Source organism: Acomys minous, assembly GCF_964271855.1.
Source record: "Acomys minous genome assembly, chromosome: 12".
In the NCBI taxonomy this organism is placed as follows: Eukaryota; Metazoa; Chordata; class Mammalia; order Rodentia; family Muridae; genus Acomys; species Acomys minous.
This window is the reverse complement of record NC_140493.1, coordinates 37121832-37145906: the sequence shown is the minus strand read 5'-3', so window position 1 is coordinate 37145906 and position 24075 is coordinate 37121832. Positions and strand designations below refer to the sequence as shown.

General features: G+C 42.0%; 1 protein-coding gene across 1 annotated transcript in view; it reads left to right on the top strand.

Annotated features, from left to right (window-relative positions):
* Window positions 1-19651, top strand: part of SNTB1 (syntrophin beta 1) — a 239670-nt gene extending 220019 nt beyond the window's left edge. Inside the window, exons 6-8 of the mRNA XM_084803024.1 lie at window positions 11060-11256; window positions 16461-16651; window positions 19511-19651. Of these exons, the coding sequence (XP_084659150.1) occupies window positions 11060-11256; window positions 16461-16651; window positions 19511-19603 (481 nt within the window). The 3' untranslated portion in view covers window positions 19604-19651. The remainder of the gene's footprint in view (window positions 1-11059; window positions 11257-16460; window positions 16652-19510) is intronic.
* The last annotated feature ends 4424 nt before the right edge of the window (window positions 19652-24075 follow it).

The window sequence follows — 24075 nt, the reverse complement described above, 5'->3', positions numbered from 1 at the left end:
ATCTCCTGCTCCCTACACTTATTGCTAGGAATAATTAAGTTTATATATGTACATGTGAAGCCTATGAATGAGACGTAGCAGCTGGGTGGTGTCGGCACTCTCCTTTAATCCCAGCACTCAGGAGGCAGAGGCAGTTCAAGGGTAGAGTGGTCTACAGAGCAAATTCCAGGACAGCCAGGGATACATGGAGAATCCCTCTCTCAAAAGGCCAAAAGGGTCGGGAGGTGAGACATGCCAAGTGAGTGCTCAGCAAACACTACCAACTGTTAGTATCTGAAAATATAACCCAAATGAAAGTGTGAATAGCTAAAACATAGCTTGACCCACATCATTCTAAGGAGAACACAGTGTCCCATCAAAGATACCCGGTGTCTTAATACTATTGAGATAAGAAGACCAGGGTTAAGAAGAGTTCTTTGCTAGTCTGTAGAGCTCAGAAATTGTTGGAAGAAACGGGAGACTCATATCACAATGCTAGCTCTGAATATGACATGCCTAAATATTGCAGGTAGGAGATCAATGGGTAACTTCCTCTGAGAAGAAGGAATGCAAGCTCAGAAACCAACACTGCAGAAAGATATGACAGTAGCAGAATTTTTGGGGAAAAAATGTGGGAGCTAGTTGCTCAGTTGACAATGCATGGTTCATCTCCCCAGGAGAACAGACCTGATTTTGATTGGCATAGCCTTCCATGGAGGTGTTCTCAAAGATCACTTTGGAAAGTATGTTCTGTGAACACTGTGGCACACGTTGAACTCATCACAACAGAAATGAGACAAAAAAAAATATATAAAGAGATGACCAGAAGCTGCATAGAATGTCTTGAAAAGTACAGTTCTAACTGTGCCAAAAGATAAAAGGAGAACTAACTTCAGAGGACAGTTTCCCAAGGCTTTCAACTATTATAAAATGATACTATCCTTTAGGTTACAATTCTTGAGTCGTCGTGGTCAAGAACATAAAATGAATAAAAGAAACCCGTGGGTGACATGAAGTCACTTTCCTTTTTCCTTTTAATTTCCTTCTCTGTCTATATCTGACGTTCTGGAGTTTGCCTCCCTTTTTCTAGTGTGATAGAAAGAGTAAGGATTCTCTGGGCTTATAGAAACAGGTGCAAATTCTGGACTGTAAATATGGGTTCCTGGGCATCTAGTTCATTGCACATAGGCTTTTTTATTTACATGAAGCCCAGAATACCATGTTCAAAAAAATGTATTGCAGAAACAGCTGCCTTGGTGTAAGCTTTCATGAGTGAGCAGCACCTTCTTCTCCCTTTCTGTACAGCCTCTGAGAGCTGGCTGGGAAAGGTCATGGGCAAGTGAGTAAAAGAATGGAGGGCACCCAGTCATCTCCACTTGATGAACACCAAGCAACAATCCAGAGCGGCGGCTTCCAGACGGCCACCCTGTCCACTCATCTCTATGGCTAGTCAAGATCTCTCAATGCTGCAGACTTTCTGGGAAATGGGGTCTTGAGTGACTTTCCCCCACCGTATTCAGAGGAAAGAAATTTTAAAAGTAAAAATGTAGCAGCTAAGCAGCTCTTCCTGGCTAGGGGAAGGAGGATTCCAGATCACCCCTCTCACCCAACCTGGTTAATACTTGTTAGTGATTGTACATTTCTGATAAGTCTGTGGACTACTGGGCCCCCTGCCATGAGCAGTGGGTGAAAGTATTCGGGGATGCAGAACATGTAAAAGATCCAACGAGTGCCTTGTTCTTCCCTTTCCTTCCCTCCTCCCTTCTTTCCTCCCTCCCTCCCTCCCTCCCTCCCTCCCTCCCTCCCTCCCTCCGTCCAATCTCTTCCCTTCCTCCTCACCCCCTCCCCCTCTCTTCTTGGTCTGCATTGTGGCATCTGTTGGGAGATGCTAATTACAGCAATTAAGTAAAATGAATATGTAATATTGCTTAGCAACACAGTTACCTAATATGTAATTTTCCTAATTTGGCTGAATCTGTGTGCTGCAACTGTTGTTGCGTTAATTAAGGATATTAATAATAATATTTGTACATGGAACATTTTATGCAACATTCTCCAACACCTATCTGGAATTAAATTAGTATCTAAGTATCCCTTGTGAGGCAGTCTTTTGCTTGCTTGTTTATTTGTTTTTCTCAAAAAGCAGTCGAGGGGAATCTGAGGACCCAGAAATAAATATGTAGTCGAGTGTGTCTCTTATTGGCTGAGGGAAAAGCATTCGCCATGGTCTGCAAGAACAGTATCCTAAAGCAAGTTCCCTTAAATACGGAATCCAAGAGTGGACCCAAAAGTGGTCTTATCATGCAGTTGGTCTAAGTGTCATGTAAGCTACACTTGGACATGTGACGTTGTGTGCGTGTGCGTGTGCATTGTGTGTTTGTGTCTGACTACATGTGCATACAGGTGCCTTAGAATATGTGGGTAGTTGATTGTGAAGGACAAAGGTGCCCTTCAGCGTCTCCTTGGTTGTGCAGTACTTTATTTTTTGAGACAGTGTCTCTTACTGGATCTCAGGGTGCAGGCAGCAATCTGAAGCGGTTTTTCCTGTCTCCACCTCTCCAGTGGTGAGACCACAGACGTGCGACACAACACTTGCCTTTTACATGTGTCCTGGAGGCTCCAGCTCAGGTCCTCCTGCTTGCACAGTATGTCTTATACTGACAAGTTTCTGGTTAATTGCCCCAGTCCCACGTTATATGACATAATTTTTAGATCTCTTTTTAAATCGCTCTTAGGAACTCACATCTTATGTGCATACACACACACACACACACACATTTCTGTGTAGAGATCCATAGCAGTGAGTGCAAATCTAATGACTTTTATGTTTTTGAAAAAACAGTTAACTTCTACCACCTATTTCAATCAAAATGATAATTTTAATTCCCTAAGGCAGAAAGTTACTACTAAAAACACCAGTTCCTAAAGATAGACTTACAGGAAAAAAAACAGGGGTGGCTGTAAGACATTCTTGGGAATTAACTCATTCTCCCTACCTTTAAGTCCACATTCCCTATTTAGTGAGTACAAAGCCAAGTACTTTAGATTGCCATTTGCTGTTTCTACCAGCGGTTGAGGGGCTAGGGACAGGGGAGGGGATGTACAGCTGCTGCCATTAGCCACAACTTCTTATGTGGGTGGCTCTTTGTTTAGTCATTTCGTTAGTAAATATTTACTGAGGTCTACTCTTTCCTGCAACTGTTCCAGATGCTGGAGAGACGTCAGGAAGTGACCACACAAACAGTCCTACCCTGCTCTAACTTAACATTATAAAAATAGTGACGGCATCCTAGTTAGGGTTGCTATCGCTACGATGAAACACCGTAACCAAAGACACTTGGGGAGGAAAGGGTTTATTTCATTTCTACTTCCACAGCCCTGCTCATCATTGAAGAGTGTTGGGAGAGGAGCTCAAACAGGGCAGGATGCTGGAGGCATGAGCTAATGCAGAGGCCATAGAGAGTGCTGCTTACTGACTTGCTTCTCATGGCTTACTCAGCCCGCTTTCTTATAGAACCCAGGACCACCAGCCCAGGGATGGCACCACTCACGATGGTCTGGACCCTCCCCTATCAATCACTAATTAAGAAAATACCCTACAGCTCGATCTTATGGGTGCATTTTCTGAATTAAGGTTTCCTCCTTTCAGATAACTCTAGCTTGGGTCAAATTGACATAAACTAGCCAACACAGGTGGCCACTAAAATATATTCTGTGCTACATGCAGCATTCACATAGCACATTATTTAATCCTCGCATGAAATAGGAAGGCTACATGCAGTATTCACATATAGCATTATTTAATCTTCACATGAAATGGGAAGATTATTAGCACCGCTATGGAGTTAACCAGACAGAGCTGAGGTGAGTTTAAGAAACTAGGCAGCTAGTTAAGTAGTAGATCTGGTGTTTAAACCTATGTGACTGACTCTCTCTCTCTCTCTCTCTCTCTCTCTCTCTCTCTCTCTCTCTCTCTCTCTCTCTCTCTCTCTCTCCCTCTCCCCCCCCCCCTTGCATCTCCTACCTATGGCATCAGCTTCTTGCCCTTCCCCCACAGTGTTATATTGTCCTGTCCAGTTTGTGTTGGTGGTAGGGTTGGTTATTTATTCATATTCTAACTAATGAAAATGTAAAATACTGCAGAAGGCTGCAGTTTGGCTTCCAAACTTGGGAATACACATCTGCATTTTATAAGTAAGGAATGAAATCATCCTTGGGTTGCTCAGTTTCAGATGAGTCTTGGGAACTGCGTGTGAATGGCAGCTGGAAGCCTGTCTCCAGATGCTAGTGTGTTTTCCTCACTGGAAAGGAAAGAAAGAAGAGTTACCTTTTTAGGGTAAAGCATTTCCTTGGTTGCTACAGTTTAGTTCCTATTACCGATAAGAGACAGATGGTCATATTTTTAAGGATACACAAATAACCTAAAATGTAAAATAATTGAAAGATAAATAATAGCTATTTCTGGCTCCCCCTGAGACTGCAGGACAGGAAAAAGTATCTTGGGAGCTGTATAAAAAAGCTGTTCCTGACAGAATAGGGGAAAAAATCTCAGGAGGAGAGAGGATATCAGCATCACCTTTTCAGTATTCAGTGATGAGTTAATGTCCACTGTCACATACTTGGCACTCAGGTCCCCAGTTCTAGCTAGGGTGATGTGTTCCTAAGGATGGTCTATAAATAAAGACCCCACTGGGAAACTCTACTGGGTGCAAATTTTCAAAACATTTCAAACTAGACCAACTGTGTGCATGCACAGTTTCCATGGGAAAATCCAACTTGAATTTTAAAAACATTTTTGAGAAGGATGCATCCAGCCTACATATATCACGTGTCAGAAAGAGTGTTGAGATTGGATCAATGATGTGTCAGAGCAGGCTCCTACTCTGGTGAGCTAGCATAAGAGGTGTTAATCATGAAACAGCAAATGGCTGTAACCATAGCTTGGTAATAATACCCGAGGATCCAGAAGAGGGACCTTAACTCAAGAGGAGGTACTATGCTTAGCTGTGAGCTCCACTGTCAAGATAACATTGTGGCCTGGAGAAATACATCAGTGGATAAAGGCTCCTCTTATGGAGGAGGAGCCAAGTTCAAAGCCTCAGCACCCTGTGAAAATCCAGAGGTGGCCTTTTAACATACCTGTGCCCCCAGCACTGTGATGGACAGAGACAAGACCCTCTCAGGAGCTTGGTAGGCAACCAGTGTAGCTGAATGAGCTCCGAATTCCCAGAGAGCCTGTCTCAAGGGTAGAGAACAATATGGGAAGAAACTCTGTGTCATTCTCTGGCTTTTGTATGTGACCACCCAAATATACACATGCATACATGCATACACACATGTGCACGCAAACACACATAGTGCAACTTTGTTCCCCCAAAACATGTTTGCCCAGCACTTGTCAGCTTTGATCCATGAGCAACAGTACTTACCATGTGAGTACCTGATAGCAACGGCAGTCTTGCTGGGAGCATTCCTACCTCATCTAAGTTCCAAAGGGAAATCATATACTCAGCCCCCCACCCCCTGCCCTATAGATGAGCCAAAATCCAGAAAGGTCATTAGTAAAATCAAATACTCAGGTGCTTGGGGTTGCTTCAGTTCTGGTGTGATCTGATCAGTGTGACGAGCACAGGACTGTTGCCTGCTTAATTCCAGTCATGAGATTTCAGATCACACAGTGGTGTTGGCACTTCTGACTGACATATGCAGCGCTGAAAGCTTTCCAGCGCCTTTCTGTGTGCACCTTCTGGGCAAAACCTTGAATCGCTTTGAAGCCGGGTGCTCTTTGAGAAGCATCACTTCCGGGCTTGCTTTGCAAGCTTTCTCACGTTCGAGTTCAAGTCAACATCACTGATAGCTAAAGATGCAGAGTTGTCCCTTCCTTTATCCTACCATCCCAGACAATCCAAAGGGCCGGTGGCATTGTTTTGGGCATTGCTAGAATTTCCTCCTCTGGAAGTTCTTTTGACTATCACCTGACTCCTTTCAAATTTCTCTCCTTTGTGGTGGACACAGGCCCCTTTGGAGATCCTGTGTTCCTCAACTTAGAACCAAATAATGACATTGTCAAGAGCCCGTGACCCTTCTCTACGTAAGGTCCACTTCAGGGTATGTTGAATTTGGGTGAGCTGTGAGACATTGAACAGGCTGTCCCAAGGAGACAGATGGATTCTTCACCACCTGCCCCACCCAAGATCATCGTCTCCATCACTTACCTACTGAGAACAGAGGCTGGACCCAAATAGAGAGACTATGTGACTGTTGCTCATGAAGACTTGATCCATGTGTCTTCCTTGCTTCGCGACTTGAGTGGGCTGCATGTAAAGTGGGCTTTATAACAAAGTACTATAGCCTGGGTGGCTTAGGAATTCATTTCTTTCTCCACTGAAAGTTAAGTTTTAAGATCTCGTTTGTTGGGTTCTCTGGGCAAGCTGTCTTCCTAGCTTGCAGATGGTTGCCTGTATCTGTTTCCTCACAAAGCTCATTGTCTTTGCATACAGAGATTTCTAAAGACAACTCACTGTTGGATTAAATTCCCACCCTTACCACCACAGTTGATGTCCTTATAGGAGTCATTTCCAAATGCAGTCATATTGGGGTTAGACTTCAGTATATGAATTTGAGGGGGAAGCCCAGCCCATAACCTTTCCAGGATGTATAAATATTGATTTGATATGCTACTTGGTGGTTAATGAAATCTTTATTGATTGATGGGATGGATAAATTAGCAATTTTACTTTGGTGCTTCCAACATGGAAGAATGGAAAAGGGACTTAAATGGAGCAGAAAGTTCCTCTGTGGTCCCTCAGAAGATGCCTGAATCCAAAAGACTACTATTAGTTTACCCTGTAGGATGCATGGAGCTTCCTGCCTGTGTCTTTGCTGGGTCCCAGCTGATTTAGTGTAAAGCACTAATGGAGCCATTGGTATAATTATACCTTCTGTGGATAGCTAACTGCTTCATAGCCATAGCTCATGCACACTGTATTGTTCCTACACGTGGACAGTATAGAACAACCTCACGCACAAATAAATGCAGAGGACACAGATGAGGAATTCCATTGTCCAACGCTGAGTTAATACTAAGCAAGAAACAATCAAACCGGGGACAACATGCTGCATCTGAACTTCTACATTTTCAGTGCTCAATCCTAATACTAACAATTGGAAGATTTTGATTCATTTCAGTCTCAAGGCTTTTTAAATTGTGTAGTTTATCTTTCTTGAGGGGAAATCTAATTTCAAGAAGATAAATATTTTTAAAGACAAATGTATCACTTATAAAATTGGTTGTCATTTTAATGGACCTGTATCTATAGTTGCTTTGCATACAGTTGAGTGTTATATTGAGAACTTTTCAAAAAATAAATGCCTTCCCCCATACTGACATGTAATATTTATGAAAATAATCTTAAGGGTATATGTAAGACTCCATCCGGAAGATTTATGCACATATGTATAGTCAATACCTGTATTCCAAGTGAATTCAATTTTGGAAAAGTATCCTTTTGTAACCAGTATACATGGTAGGTACCAGAAACAGCTCTTTGTTTTTATCTCAGTGTTTTAAGACATTATTGTACCAATATTGTCATACTTTTAAAAATCCACTTAATCTATATGTATGCTCTCCCTTGGGTGGAAGACCTCTTAGCTTTTAATATAAGGATTACATAATTCACACTTGATACGTGGAAGAATCAATCTTTCCTTTTTCCTTTTCACTTAGTAAGAGTTCCATGGTGAGACAAACGCTAGTGCCGACAGCCGCATCTCTGAGTCTGTCCTTCATCACAGCTTCCCCACAGAGTACTCCTGGTTCATAGCACGGGCTGGCTTTGTTCAGGACTTTCTCCTCGTACCTGTTACATTCTGTTGGCAGTTTCAGCCCTTCATCTTCAGAGCTACCAAATGGGTATTTCCTAACAAAGTACATGTTCTAATTATAATTGATTTCAATATTATAGTAGACTCTTCGAAAAAAATATTGGTTTGGGATACACTTTATGGTTGTGAGAAAGATCTGTCCCATGATCCTCTGCTAGCACCTTAACAACCTTATGTTCTGAAGAAAGTCTTTAAATTCTCTGGCTTTCAAAAACATTATGCCAAGTCTGCTTTCCCTTCCATATTCTCTCTCTCTCTCTCTCTCTCTCTCTCTCTCTCTCTCTCTCTCTCTCTCTCTCTCTCTCTCTCTCTCTCACACACACACACACACACACACACACACAGCTGTACATTTTTACCCTCACTTTGCTTCTATAATACAGTGCCACCAGCCCCTGATTATGACAGAATTGATGTCACTGATGAAAATTATTTAGGGATTGAAAAATGAAAACAACTTAGGACAGGCCAGGTCTAAAGGAACCAATTATTTTGGGTACTTAGTCATGATATAGAAGACACTGAACTAAGAGTCTTTTTAAAAAGTTTATTGTATATAACCCTAGTCCTATGGGGCAGAAATTAAATGTGTTAAGTGTAAAGAATAAAAATATTTATTGAGTATGAGCCACATGCTGGTTTCTGAGCAAGTAACAGTTTATTTGTTGTGTTACTTCGTCTTTCCAACACTACCTTCTGAGGTAATGATTCTCTAAAACTTTTCAATATGTGGCATGTAAAATCAGTGGGGTTCTGCCTCAGTATTTTATGCCTCCAAAACCTATGTTCCCTGTTCAGTTCAACTTGCAGCCTAGCATTTGTGCTCAACTAATCTTGATATTAAAATCTGAAGAGAGAATAGATGAATATATTTGTTTTAAACATTTGAAACTTAAACTGCTTTGGATATGAAAATACTGTGAAAAGCCCAGTTTGGCAGCGCAAGCACTGGGGCAGGGTGAACAGAGAGGATTCCTAGCTAGCCGTTCTCGTCTACGTAGTGAGTTTCAGGAGAGTGAGAGACCCTGCTTGAAAACTAAATAGGTGGACAGTACCTTAGGAGCAACATCTGAGGCTGTCCCCTCATCTGCACACACACCTGAAGACATATGTGCACCATAAACATGTGTGCCTACACACACACACACACACACACACACCTTGAGCAAGTTAAACCACCATGTATTTTCTTTTTTCTCTTAGTTATACTTACCTATGTAGTAAAAGGATATTCTTCTGATGAATTTTTACCTCAGTCCCTTGACGTCCCATGCCAGAACTTAGAAAGCTGTTTTCCTTGGTGTCACTACAGTTTGAATCCACAGTAGCCGTAGTCACTCCTGTTCATTTCTCACTCCAAAATGGCCTCCTCCTGCCAAAACAAAGTGGACTCAGCCGATGGATGTTAAATCCCACAAGCACCCATATGCACAGCCACGGGCACCCACAGGCGCAGCCACGGGCACCCACATGCACAACCACGAGCACCCACAGGCACCCACAGGCACCCACAGGCACCCACGGGCACAGCCACAGGCACCCACGGGCACAGCCACGGGCACCCACATGCACAACCATGGGCACCCACGGTCACAGCCACTTCCCTTCATGCATGTTAGATGCTCCCCACCTACCTTCAGGCATGGAATAGTATGGAGTGAACCTCACAGGAAACAGGCTTTCCGATATGTTGTTTTTCCTCAGAGTGGCTTGGCAAATGATTCCTCCCACCAATCCCCAACTTTGTAAATGAACGAAAGCATCTCAAAGTTACACAAACTTCTTACTAGGAATTGCACAGTGTCTATATAATATGCTTTCCTAGCCGGGCAATAGCACTGCCTGCCTTTAATCCCAGCACTCAGGAGGTCTCTGTAAATTCGAGGCCAGCCTCGTCTACAAAAGTGAGTTCAGGACAGCCAGTGCCACACAGAGGAACTCTATCTCAAAAAGCAAAAGGTAAATAAATAAATAAATAAAAATTAAATAAAACAAACAAATGAAAAAAAAACCCCCTCTCCTACACAGTTGATTTTATTCTCTGCTATTTGGCTTCACAGGAGGGAAATAAACTTTTCAGGTTTCCTTACACACATGTTAACCCTCAAGGCAACAAATGCTTTGTCTAAGAAAATAACTCACCCAACAGGTGGCAGCTGGCATTTTACTATCGAAAGCACCGTGTTGCTTTCCGTATTAAGAGATAAGGATGAAAATGCAAATGCCCTGGAGAGAAATAACATTTATAAAATTACACTGTGCTACCCTCCAAGTGATTGATATGAGAGCCACTGTGAAGAGGAAGTTGAAATGTCAAGCATGGGAGAACGTGTTTCTAGGGGACATGCGAGAAGCAGGAGCGGGTGGTGGTACTCAAAATACTTTGATTTTTCACCTTTTAAGTCTGGCCTTCCAGGGAATTAGTTGCTATAAAAAGTCACATTTTATGCCGAGGGGAAGCTCTAAAGTCAGTGTGAAATCTTGTGTAGTTGAAAAACAATGCTTCTGAAAATTCCCATAAATACCCACTAAAGGGCAAAACTTTGCCATTTCCTCTGAAGTCTAAAATTTCTAGTTCTTTCTCTGGCTTGAACAGATAAACAGACTGCCGCTTCTTCAGCGGAGCCTCCAGCGGCTTGCTTGTCTGTAGGGCCCTGTCTGCATAACTTTATGCATACCCAGAGGTACGTGCAGCATAGCTAGACCCTTCCAGCTATGGCACGTGACAAATTGAATCTCACACTCATTTAGTACAATAGATTCATTTTTTTTTTCCCTCTTCCCAGGCAGGAACATGCATGTGTTGGGGGATGAAATTGGACAGGAGAGAATTTTACACAGAATTCCAGTCTTTATTCTTTTCCCCCTCACTCATTCACCTATTTTATTTATTTACTAAATAAGCATAATTGGGTTTGCACAAGCTGTGTCATATTATTCAGACATTCTGCAAATTTAATAAAATACACAGTTATTAGATTATTTTTAATCTCACTCCACCTTTGGAGAGAAAATGGTAGAAAACTACTGAGGAGCAGTGGGCATCTTTGTTTTGAGACTACAGTAATGGGCGTAGTACATCAGTTTGGGCTTTTGCCAGGTGTCTTTTTTAAAAGTCCATTTTGATGCTAATCTCTCTCCTTCTCTCCCTACCCCCCTGTTTCCATCTCTCCCCTCACACCTTCCTCTCTAGGCTGGTCCATTCTGGTCCAGGGAAAGGATCACCTCAGGCTGCTATGGATCTGTCCTTTGCAACACGAACTGGTACCAAGCAAGGAATTGAAACACATCTCTTCAGGGCAGAGACCAGTCGGGACCTCTCCCACTGGACAAGGAGCATTGTGCAGGGATGCCACAATTCAGCCGAGCTCATCGCCGAAATCTCCACTGGTGAGTGCTGCTGTTGCAGAGCTGCCAATGTCCCACTGACTCACAGATACGGGACAGATGCACCCATCACTGCTTTGGCCTCAAAAGTGTTTCTGCTACCGGTCTTCTGGGGTATGTAAAATTCTAGCGTTAAATTTCGGTTCTTCTCAATTAGGCATTGCTTGCCCTCCTTAAAACATCACTAGAGAAAAAAAAAGAAAAAGATAAAAATAAAATCACTAGAGGCTTTTGTTGTAGACACCCTCATCCCGTCTTCCTTAAAGAGAAAGTGCTTCCTGGGATGATCATTTCCCACCCTCCTACTTATAACCCTATGGATGGCTTCCCAAAAGAAGGAAATTCGGGGTTGTATAAAGTAGTAAGATAATTGGTTACGAACAGTATAAACTGAATCTGATTTATCATAGAAGAGCATTAGTACTAAACTGAGCTCAAAACCGGGGGTTCAGTCCGTGAGAAATGACAGGAAAGAAAAAACATTGGAGTACTAGGAAGCGGAGCAGAAGGAAAGTTCCAGAAAAACCCCAGCCGAGCTGGCACATGTTGTGGAAAATTGTTTATTAATATCTACTAATAAACCATATAAATATTGTGGTGGTTATTATTACCCCGCTACCATATCAATAGAAGATACAGGCACCAGATAGATTTTTAATAAGCCTGATTTCGCCTGGGACTGGGTAGATACTAACCCCCTAAATTACCTTATTATCTTCCAGTCCCACATCCCAGGCCATTTGCTGTAGTCATTCCTCTCTGGGATACTTCTCATCCAAAATTATATAAATGCTTGAACATGTTTTCCATCTGGGCTGCTTCTCTCCAGCCACGCTGATCCTCAGAGTAAACTCCTCCTGGCCGAGTGGGTTTTATTTACGCTAACCCATGGCCTTCTTCCTGTCTTCTTCTCTCTCATACCCGTCTCTCCCTTCCTGAGAGCCTTCTGTCCTCCAGGCCCTCAAACCTTGGCCATGCCTACCTCACTTCTGTCCTGCTCAGGTGTAGGGATTTTATTGGCCAAACAGGGATTCTTTGGAAGCAACATTTGGGGTAAGTGATGGTCTACTTGTAAAACAATAAGAATCTCAAGGGGCAAGCAATTAACATCTGAACACTTGGTGGCTCTAGATTAACTCCCACTGCCATGAATGAAGGGGCAGAAACAGGCTGGGAGAAGTCCACTGCCAGAGAGGACTCCCCAAAATGACTAAGAATGGGTGGATGGATGGAAGGAGGGACCCTTCCACTCCACGTCGCTTACTGCATACCTACTCTGTGCTAGGCATTCTGTGAAGTGTCTTTTTGTTTCTTACTGTAAGAAACAACCCACTATGTGTTCCAAATCAACCAGCTAGAACAAGGCCAATATTTTTTAAGTGAGAGTAGAGATATCAATGTAAATATTGTCATGTTTGGTAAAACTTTTAATTCAGGTGTGTTTGTGTATATGTATGTGGTGTTTATACGTACACATGTATGTAGGTATGTACATGTGTGTGTGTATTCATGGCTGTGCATGTGTGTATGTATAATACACACCACAGAATACACATCCAGTATTTGACACAGTGTATATAGACTATGCTATACAAAGCCTACAGTGTCTGTGATGCTGTTGTTTCTGGCCCAGGGCCCTAGTACAATTTCTAGTTCTGACATCTATGGTGAACCTTTCCCAAGCCCCCTGCTGCACTTAAGAGCGAGGCACCCTGTGACAATTAAGGATCACCTCATCGTGTCTCCCAGGGACTTGTGAGTTCCTCGAAGTCACTGCTTGTAATACAGTTTGCCTTTTCTCTCATTCTACCTTACATATGTTTCTGTGGCTCTGAGGATGGCAGTAGAAGCTTGTAATCGTCACACTTGGTCACTTTGAATGGCAACTGACCTGGGTTCACATCCCAGCTCTGTTATTTCTTAGTCATTTGCTTCATCTCTTTGGTTCTTCCACCCCATAGCTATAATCAGAAAAACAGGGCCCACTTCTGAGGGTCGTGTGAAGAAGAATTATTATTAGTTGCTAGCCTTATAATTATCACCCAAGATTTGCACTGCCTAGTATAAGAAGCTCTGTGAAGCTAGCTGAATTCGAATTAATTAAAGCTTAATAATTTCCTCAGTTGTGTCACTGTTTGTGCTCCATAGTCACTTGTGCTAAATAGCTGCTTCCCAGGACGGTGTAAATCTGTAACATTTCCATCAACTCCACTGAGCCTAGAGAGGATGAGGACTCCCCCAGAAGAGCTAGAAAATATGTACCAAAACTTCCTGCACAATAACAAAACAATGATTTTTCTACTCAGAGGCATGGATGGCTGACCTCTTCTCCCTCCAGAGATTCAGATTCTGCAGCATGACATGGTGCATGAGAATTCTCATATAATAAATTCCAGGAGGCAGTGATGCTTACTGGACCGTGGGCTACTCTTTGAGGAGAACTGCCCTAAGGTATCACCTCTCAGATACCCAGGAGTGCTCTAAATACCCAGGACACACAGTAGCGTGTTTTGGGGTTTTTCCAAATTGTCTCTAAATGTGTAGTAGAATTTCTGCTGCAGTATACTCAATATAATCAGTGTCCTTTAATTTTTTTTTTAAGATAGTATGTCAGTGTGTAGCCGTGGCGTGTTTCAAATTGACAGTCTTACCAAATGTTGGGATTAGAAACATGTGCCACCATGATCGGTGTCTTGATCAGTGTCTGTTAATGATTATCTTAAAAGCTGAACATGTCCTGCTATTGTTGATAACCTGTTAGAAGTGTTCCTGAAAGCTGTGTGACTATGGTATCTGGCAAGAGAGGCAGGCTGTCAATCTGAGAGTTGGGAAAGGCTCAAGCCAATCAGATGCTACGCTTAATAAAGTTATGTGTGGTACCAGGGAAGTTCAGACCCAATGCATTGACTTTAGGAAAGAATGAAGGCACCCCAAAGGATTTGGTTTGTTTTCCATCCTATTTAGTATGTAGACACCATCTCCATCAATAGGAAAACACTAAGGCCGGTGACACACTAGCCAAAGGAGAACAACAAAGAATTGTGTAAACCGAGCCAGTGGGGTGGTAGCAGAGAAATGATTAAAGACACAACCCAGTTGCAGCTTGAATGATGGCTCCAGAGACTTGGGGGAAGAGACTTCTGTTTTCATCAAAGCTTCGTTTAACACTGCCATGTGTTTAGTTTATCCCGTGGAGATAGAGAACTTCTTTGGATAACTAATTCCCCCCAGTAAAGACCACAGACATCATTTGAGGTCTTCTGCAATGAAAGTGTATCACAGCCAGATCAGAATAACTAATCGAATAACTTTAAAGTTCAAATGTGGGGAAAGCACAAACAAAACTATGCTTGGAGCCTATGTATATATGCTGCAGGCACAAGAAACGAAAATTCACAAAAGGAAGGGCCCAGGATGGAAAGCCATTGCTATCTCTGTGACACTGTCCTTGGTTGTCCTTGGACTGGGGGCTGGGGTGGCAGAGGGCAAAACATTTGGATCTACCAGAGAAAAACCTTTCAAAAAGGTGAACTCATAGAGTAAAAATTGGGAAATGCTTACAGTAAGTCAGGAAAGGGGCAACTGTGTTCATCAGAGCCCCATTTGAAAGGACGCCTCCCCTCATTCTGTGGCCAGGAGGCATACTATTTCTTCCTCTAAAATCCAAAGGTCTCCCCTATGCAATTGTCACCATCCGTCACTATTCATGGGACAGGGAGGCTGAGAGACTCGCTGTCATCCCCCTGCCCTGAAGCCCCTCTAAGTCTCAGTGCCAGCACATGGAGAAAGGAGCATAAAACAGAGGAGAAAGAACTTGAATTTTCATTTAAAAAAAAAAAGAAAAGAAATTGAATTTTCAAAGCTAAGCATCCCCCGGGGGATGATATTGTCTCTTCTCTGAGCTTTAGTTTTTTTCTAAGCCCTATAGTATTAGTGAAATGTTTCTGCTTCTTAAGTCAGGGTAGAGGGTGGAATCGTGTTCCGTGTGTTTAGAAATCAGAGCAGAACTAAAGGTAACACGAAGTTGCTTCTCAATTAATGACAGCTTTATGTGTCAGTGCCACTCGCAGCTCCACCCCAGCAAAGGAAATGTCCTGGTTTCGTTTAATATTCAATTAGATGTGGATCAAGGCCTGAGCCAGTTGGCCTACAAAGGTCTGTTGAAGGCAGTGTTTTATGAGGCAATGTAAACCCAGTCCGATAATTGATACCCTTTTCCAGAAATGTTTGGTGAAGATATAAGGGATACTTTCCTCAACAGGAGCTAGGGTGCTTGTGACTGTCCCTGTCCTGTCCAGGTATTCGGCTTAAAGTGCTGGATTCTTCCTCCACAGCTAGGCTTCTAGCTACAAGCCCACATCTGAATTGCTCACAAGGTTTAGCCTTTTGTTCCTCCAGACTGGAGGTGTCCCGTGTTCCTCTGGATTGGAGGTGGCCTGTTCATGCTCCCCTATCCACCCAGCAGAAAGCATCTGGACACCTCATAAGCAGGGGGTTACAGAAACATCCTCATGAAAGATGCCACAGCACAGATCTCTCTGCAGCAGCACTTCCTGGAGCCAAAGCCTTAGGGGAAATGAAAGGAAGTGCTCTTTCAATTTCTGAAATAAACTTTGTTTGGCCTTTTTTAAGATGTAGGTTTCTTTTAACTCTTCACTTCTGACCTCTTAAGCATGACACATGTCTTGACTTTGATAGGATAATAAGGGATTGATTGCCTGTGTGTGTAGATGCGTGCGTGTGAGTGTGCATGTGTGGGTGTATCCATGCAGATAACATGATGATGGTGATGAAGATGCAACAGAGGCAGTTTACTTTATTAACATAAAATGTCTGTTGCTTTTGGCTGAAAGCCAGGCCCCCCTGGCCACAGGAAGTCAAGCACACCTTTCCTGTTGCCATAGATGTTGTGAGAGGTAAGCTAAGGACTGGAGCCCAGAAAACATTCCACAGACTCTCAGTTCCTGAGGATTGCTAAATTATATCAAAGTCAATCTAAGAAGTATGAGAACTATGTTTTTTCTTCTCTCATTTTAATAAGAAATTTGGGTTGGACACTAGTTTGAAGAAACTAAAATAATTTAGTGGCTGAGTAAATGGATACATGGATTGTTCCATCATGTCTCACCCACCCACTCCTCTCTCTCTCTCTCTCTCTCTCTCTCTCTCTCTCTCTCTCTCTCTCTCTCTCTCTCTCTCTCTCTCAGCCTGCACCTACAGAAACCAGGAATGCCGCTTGACCATACATTATGACAATGGATTTTCTATTTCCACTGAGCCTCAGGAGGGTGCCTTTCCCAAGACAATCATACAGTCCCCCTATGAGAAGCTCAAAATGTCTTCAGATGATGGAATCAAGATGCTCTATCTAGACTTTGGTGGCAAAGAAGGAGAGATCGTAAGTGTGCTTTTCCTGTGGCCATATGATTTCATTTGCTTCATTATGACACACATCTGCAATGACTTGATAGTGATAGGCTGGCTGCCTTACGACTACAACCTGCTCACGTAATAGCACAGTAGCTACAGACTCCTGTAGCAGATGACCCTTGAGAAAGTAGGATTGAATTTAAGGGCTTTAAACAGATCCAGTTATCTCAAGATCTTTCCATTGGTTTCATTTTTCATTAGAAAAATGACATATAAGTATTTGAATCTAGAGAAAGAATCCATTATAAGTCTTGCATTAATTTCTTATCAGACAGTGTTTCTCAGGTGCTGTAAACATCTGCACCATTCATTTTAAAGATGCATTAAGCAGCTAATATAACCTTGGCATTGTGCCAGGGCATGGGGACGAGGGCAGGTATGTGAAATAAGCACTGCCAGGGCAGAGAACTAAGAGCAGTGGGAAAATAGACAGTAGACATCATCTGAGTCAAAGGAGGGACTGCCCAAGGCTACAGAAATTGGAAGCTACAATCAAGCAGTATTCATCTAAGTTAACCAATTACTAGTTGAGGAGTAGCACACCAGTGCAAATAGTCCATAGGGTTAAATTAACACTGCTGTGTGGTCATTGTTCCCCAACACAGTCAAAACCAAGTTCCCAGAAGATGACACTGGAGCCTTCTTCCACCTGCGGGCAATAGTGCTCCCTTGCACTTCATTCAACTGCTGGACTTCCATCATCCTTCCCTCTTTCCTCTACCACTTCCTAGCACAAGTTTGTGCAGGTGTTTCTTCTGCGGGCTTCCCTGGGAAGTATATAGAAAGTGTTTTACAGTTCTCAGGAGAAGCTGACTAGGGCGGAAGGGCCGTGCTCACAGTGAACAGAATTAAAAGGCCAAGCACCTCAGACCAAGACGGTTCCACATCACGTGACACTGCTGACCTCAGTGCAAAGCCAGGCTGCGACTACCTATGGGTACTATCAGCAGTGGTGACCAAGTCCATTCTCCGGTGGTGGACCCTTACACGCTGTGTGAGAGCTCCTTTCATTTTTCAAAGGATTCTCAGAATTCTTCTGGATTTGGTCTTTTGTATTTCTGTATTTCCAGTTCTTTATATGTTGCCTGAGACCATGACTGAAATGAGCTAGTGACATGAAAGTCCCTGTCACTAAAACACTTCGCATTCATTGCTGGTCTATCAATCACCCATCTGTGTACTTGTTCTGAAAGGCAACTGCTTTATACCAACATGGAAATGAACAAGAATTGGTCTTTTATTTTATCCTTGCTTATGTCCTAGGTTATTTGGCTCCTTTCATTTCTTTGGACTCAAGTCACCCCATCTATAAACTACAGAGATTGAGGCAGAGAGTTTTAACACCACTTTTCAAAATTGTGTCCTTTTTTTTTTTTTTTTTTTTTTTTGTGGCATGGGATATGGTAATTGATCTCCAGCTATAACATCGGATAGACTTGAGTCCACACTTCCTTATTGACTGTAAAAGCTGTGGTTTCATAAAGCTTAAGACATCTGTAGATCTTAGTTTTTCCATATGAAAAATGGAGATAATGACAATTGCTGCCTCTTAATGGTTTAAGAGTGAAGGATTAGCTAGACTGCATTAAATAAGGTGGAAGGCCTCCTCCCCCATGCCTGGCCAGGATTCTAGCACAGCAGGATGCGTTTGTCCCTGTTTCCTGCTTGTGCATACAAGGTGACCAGCCCAATGGCTTCAAGCCCCTTCTGCCTTGACCTCCCCACAATGATGGACTGTGCTTTGGACTGTGAGCTAAAATACACCCTTAAGCTGTCATTGTAAGAATGTTTTTATCGGGCTAGAGAGATGGCTCAGAGGTTAAGTCCACTGGTTGTTCTTCCAAAGGTCCGGAGTTCAATTCTCAGCAATCACATGGTGGCTGACAAACATCTATAATGAGATCTGGTGCCCTCTTCTGGCAGGCAGGCACACGTGCAGGCAGAATGCTGTATAAACAATGAATAAAATCTTGAAGAAAAAAAAAAGAATGTTTTTATCATGGCAACAATAACATAAAACAAACCAAGACACTGAACTATATAACAAGCAATCTTAGGTTTGGTAGGTGTTATTGCACACTCACATTGTGCATATTGCACAGAAGCGTCACCATGAGAACAGAACTTGGGATGGCAGAAGAGAATCAGGAAGTTGCCCAAATTTTTCTAAATTAGGTCAAGTGATAATTCCGCTTCTGATGAGCATTATGCTCCAGTCAGGCATGCCCTGGGTTATGCAGGAACCAGACTGAGCATGCTACAACTTTAGAAGTCACCATCAGAGAGACATGTGTAGAGGGTGGCAAAGACAGGGCTGCTTAGCATGATTCTGTATTCACAAGTCACAAGGCAGTTTCACACACAGAATTAAAACTCTAATTATTTTGTTTGTTAGTAGGGCTGAGTAGAATTTTAAATGAGTTGGCCAAGATTAGACATCTAAAACACTGTCAGAGCTGAGCACCAAACAACTTGAGATGAGAAATTTGAACTGCTGCATGCTGTACCAGACTTGGCATAAACTTCACGGCCGTGGAGCTGAAAATAAGTGGTTTAGACGACAAAGAAGGGTCCCATCAATATTTATAGAATTATTATAGGTAGATTCATTAGAAGGTGTTTTAGAAAAAAAGGTATGGGAGTGACAAGAAGTAAGTTAAAAGAGTTATTCCCTTACCTCGTTGAGAACAAAGCTCTGAGGACAGAACCGCTCTAGTTAACACTGCAGAAATAGAAGTGCATATAGATTGGCTTGATGTGAGAATCACTATGCTCCACCAAGCATTAACTGAAGATCTCTCATGCTCTCGTCTTTTCTCAATTTCAGCAACTGGACCTTCACTCCTGCCCCAAGCCGATCGTTTTCACCATCCATTCCTTTCTATCGGCTAAGATTACAAGACTGGGCTTGGTGGCCTGAACAGAGAGGCGACTTGCCTTAGGAAAGGAAGCCTGCAGTGCCACAGGATGGAGCATGCTCAGCCAACTTTACGTCTCAGGAGTCACATGTAATATCCCAGGCTCCTCCGTCAGTTTTGGGAACCTGAAGGGACACCTTAAATAAAATACCACAAGGGACATGAGAATGAAACGTGTAGAACAGAGCGTGGTTAAGGAGGCGAGGGCAGATGAATATATACGGCACACCATTTAAATAATGACAGCCAAGGACACAGCCGTTACGACAACGTGGGCAGGTCTGAATCACACTGGTGTCTAGGTAAGCCAGAGCTGTGCTGTGCAGATGAGAAATGGAGAGTTTCACCTATTCCTCCGAGCCTAGTAACAATGAGCTCTTGCTTCCTTGCGATCAATTTCCTGGTTCAAGTTGAGCTAACTTTCATCAGTAGGCAAAGACAACAACAATAGCAACCACCACCTTTTATTTAAGAACGAAGCAGCTGTTCCTTAATTTCCTTAATGAGTTACCTTTCAGTTGGTACAGAGTGATTCCAGTTGTTCTCATGAGCATATGCTGAGCAGGAATGAAATAAAGCATCGGATGCTGACCTGAGCTTTAAGCTGGTGGAACCTGAGCCAAAGCGGACCGTTTCAATTGCAAAGCTATCCTGAGGGGTCATACACACAAATGGTGATTAATTTTGGAACTACACTTACACCCATGGATGCTGTCTCACAGCCAAAACTAGTACCCTTATTTACAGGAATCAAATCCTGGGCAATTTTTTTAAAAGGTTGTCACTACACACACACACACACACACACACACACACACACACACACTGGTCACACAGTTGGGGCTTAACTGCTTGCATTTCACAGTTTTCAGTGGTCCTTGTTTCTGCCTGTTCTTGCATGCATGCATTTTAAGTAATGGAAAGCGGCTCTCAGTTCTTGATGATGCTGTTTTAAACATACAGAACCAGAGGTATAGTCAAATCTACAGGTAGCATCTACATTAATTTTGGAATTCCAGGGAATGATAAAATGACCTGCTATTTTTCTACAAGAATATTTTGAGGCAGAAACTAGCCAGTGAATACTTAATGCTTTTGTTATTTTGCCTTTTAAGATTCATTCACTAAAAACTACACCCAATTATTTGATTTTGGACTTACTTTTCACAAGCCCTGAAAATTAGCCCTAGAATTTATAATTTTTTTGTACTTATCTTCCATGGAGTTTTACATTAGCACATGCTCTGTGTTCTGCTCATCAGTTGAAGGGTAATGTTTTAGCAGATACCTATGCAAAGTAAGACTGCCTAAAGGCCCATGACTAAGCTTCCTCAAATTTGTGTGTTTATAGAGCTGCAGTTGTATTTTAAACCATCGTATCCCCAAAACACTTCTCATACCACACCTGTTCCAAGAGACAATGGACAGTGTTCTCACATTGGAGGGAGTTGATTTAGGAGCTTGTTCATAAAAATATTTGCTACATAGCAACTTAAGACATCTATTAGCCTCTTCAACATTTCTGGTCTTCATGGATCACAGTCTTCAAGGTGGGGGTGAGGAGTCCACGCCTTGCAGTTCTTCATAATGGGGCATCTGTGAAGCTAGTGGGTTTTATAGACAATGCTTTAGGAAATACCACCAGAGGACATTGACATTTGTTTGGTTTCCTATTTTAAAATGTTGAAAAGTGGAGGCCAACCTCAACACTGTAGGAAAGCGCTGATGCATTTGTAAATTGTATTGTACTCTTTCACACTATATATTTTCAGAAATCACTGGAATGTTGTTATACAAGAGAATTATACTTATGTATTGTAAATAACATGACACATATATTAATTCCAATAGTTTAATTCAACAATATGTAATCTAAGGTGCTCGGTACTACATGAAGTTTGAGTTAACCACTCAAGTTGCAAAGATTCTATTATATATTTATAGACAAATTAAAATTACCATAATTACAGATATTGTTTCTTTATTGCTTAAGTTTTAGACTGATTGATATCTGGGTAAGAGTCAGCAAAAACTGTCGTTTCCATTTTAAAACTTTAATTTAAATATTTATATTTTAGGAAAATATATTTGAATAAAATCAATGCATTTTCTGAAGTATATTAAAATGTGTTGTTAGAAAGAAATAGAACATTTTAAAGACTTGTGTATATGAATGATTTTTTTTCTCCGAATTAAAGTATACCATATCAGAGTGGCTATGGTGAGTCAATTTCAAATATTCACTATTATTTCTCAGCTTGAATTTTAATCATGATATTTAAATAATGACTTTACTGCACATTTTTCATCTTGTCTTAGGTTTTAGTGGATGTCTCATGTCTCGATCAGTGAATCAACTTAAGCATTTGGGAGGAATTTACTTTTTTTCCAACTTGCTTTGTTCTTAATTCTGTGAATTATAGAAACCATAATGCCTGTTCCTAAATGAAAACAAGTACAGGCAAACAATCTTTACTGCATAGATTCCTCCGCAGTTGCCAGACGGATAATATGCCCATGTTTTTCATCTCATAGGCACTTAAAGATGGCCAGGGGGATAGAGATGATGTGTTTTTTAAAACATGAGCTGAATAATAGAAATCAAACTATACAATTATTATGAACTACCCAGATAGAAGTATTTAATGAATGGCATCAATGAGGCGTGCAAGCGATTTTTGAGTGTCTCTCGAGTTGTTTTTTCAAATCTGCCTGTATTTATTCCCCTCTCCTCCGCCACATGAACCTCATGTACAATTTCTATATAAACTAAATAAATATTTGCCCTAGATCTACAAAGCATTTTAAGTACATCATGGGATAAACTGACTGGACAGTGACTTCATGACAGTCTCAGAGAGCTGTGTGCCTGTGAAGAGACCGTGTTTCCTTCCCGTAAAGATAGGTCTTAGAGGCGTTGATGGGACAACAGAACGCCAGGGCCAATGCCTGCCTTCGCTTTACTTCAGAATCCATTTAAAATGTGGGCAGTGTCTTATGCAATGCAGCAAATGTTGACAGCTTTCTCAAAATGTTAGTATTTTTCCTAAGTTATTAACCTGAATATAGTTTCAAATGGGGTTTCACCAACAATTTAGGCCTCTCACTTTTAACCAAAATCTGACCCCTGCACCAAGCTCCAAATACTTCAGTTCTCTGTTGCACTGCAGCTGGTTTCTGTTGCGATTTCTGGCAATAAATGTGACAGGCCAGCATTTAGGAATCATTGCCCTAATTGAAACTTTAAGATTTAGAACCATAGAGTCTTGGGGGGGTGGGTTCAAAGACCTGGAAGCTGTGAAGCACATTTCTGCTCAGTTTATTCCGGCGGTACCACTTTCATGCATTAATAAATAAGGTGCATGATCTGCTAGCAGCATCACAATGTGGTTTTGACATAGAAAGCTGGCTAGACACCAATTAACACTTATTTTTTAAAGCTCCCACCGCCTAAGCTCACCTCACACATGCACTGTGTCCCGGGTGCTGCCATACGGGCGACACTGACCTTCTAGCACGTGCCACTGACCTCGGGAGTCTCTTCCTGAACACTGCGGCACTGTGCGCCCAGCCTGAAATTGAAAATTTCCAGCATGAGGAAAGCGCTGCTTATCTCGCCAGGCAGACGCACTCATTTGCTGGCTGGCTAGAGTCGTTTGAAAGGTCTTGCATTCTTGGCGCCAAAAACTTCTATTTGTCTACCTTTAGGCATGACCCCTGTTTGACCCTAGAAAACACTGGAAGTCCAATTTCTCTTCCACATAGATGCCCTATATACAGAGACAACCCAAGGCTGGCAGCAACAACTAATGTAAGACAAGCAAAAAAAAAAAAAACCACACACACACAAAAAAACAAAAACAAAACAAAAAAACAACAACAACAACAAAAAACAGCTTTTCATTGGACATTTGAAAATCTTCAATTTCATTCTTTAAACTAAGACCAAGATTAAAATCTTCTTAGATCTCTCATGATGGGCAATCAGAGCAAGCATGAATAAAGCTACCAATAAATATAATTTGGCAATAACTTGGAGAGCAATTTGACAAACCTATAAAAAATTTTTAAAATGTGCCTTTTTGGAAATGAACTATGATTATACAAGTGTACAAACCTAAAAGATCATCTTTGTAGCATTTATAACCAGCCGGAAAAGCATATCGATATAGCATTCGTGTACGGCTAATATGTACACACAACGATTTGCGTGAGTGTTCTGCAACTTTCAGTGCTGCCATTGAAAGAATCAGTGAAATCTCAACAGGATTCAAATCTTCCTCGAGGCTCTCATGAAAAGCCACAAGCAAGCACCATGAAAGCAGTGCATACTCCTATACCCAACTAGGGGCATTTCAAGAATCTGTGCTGTTGGGTGTCACAATAAGCAGAAGGAAGGAACTTGCCATTGGTGCTTACTGAGAGTTGCTAGCTATTCTTACTGGTGACGGGTCTTCACCAAGCGGAAGTATTT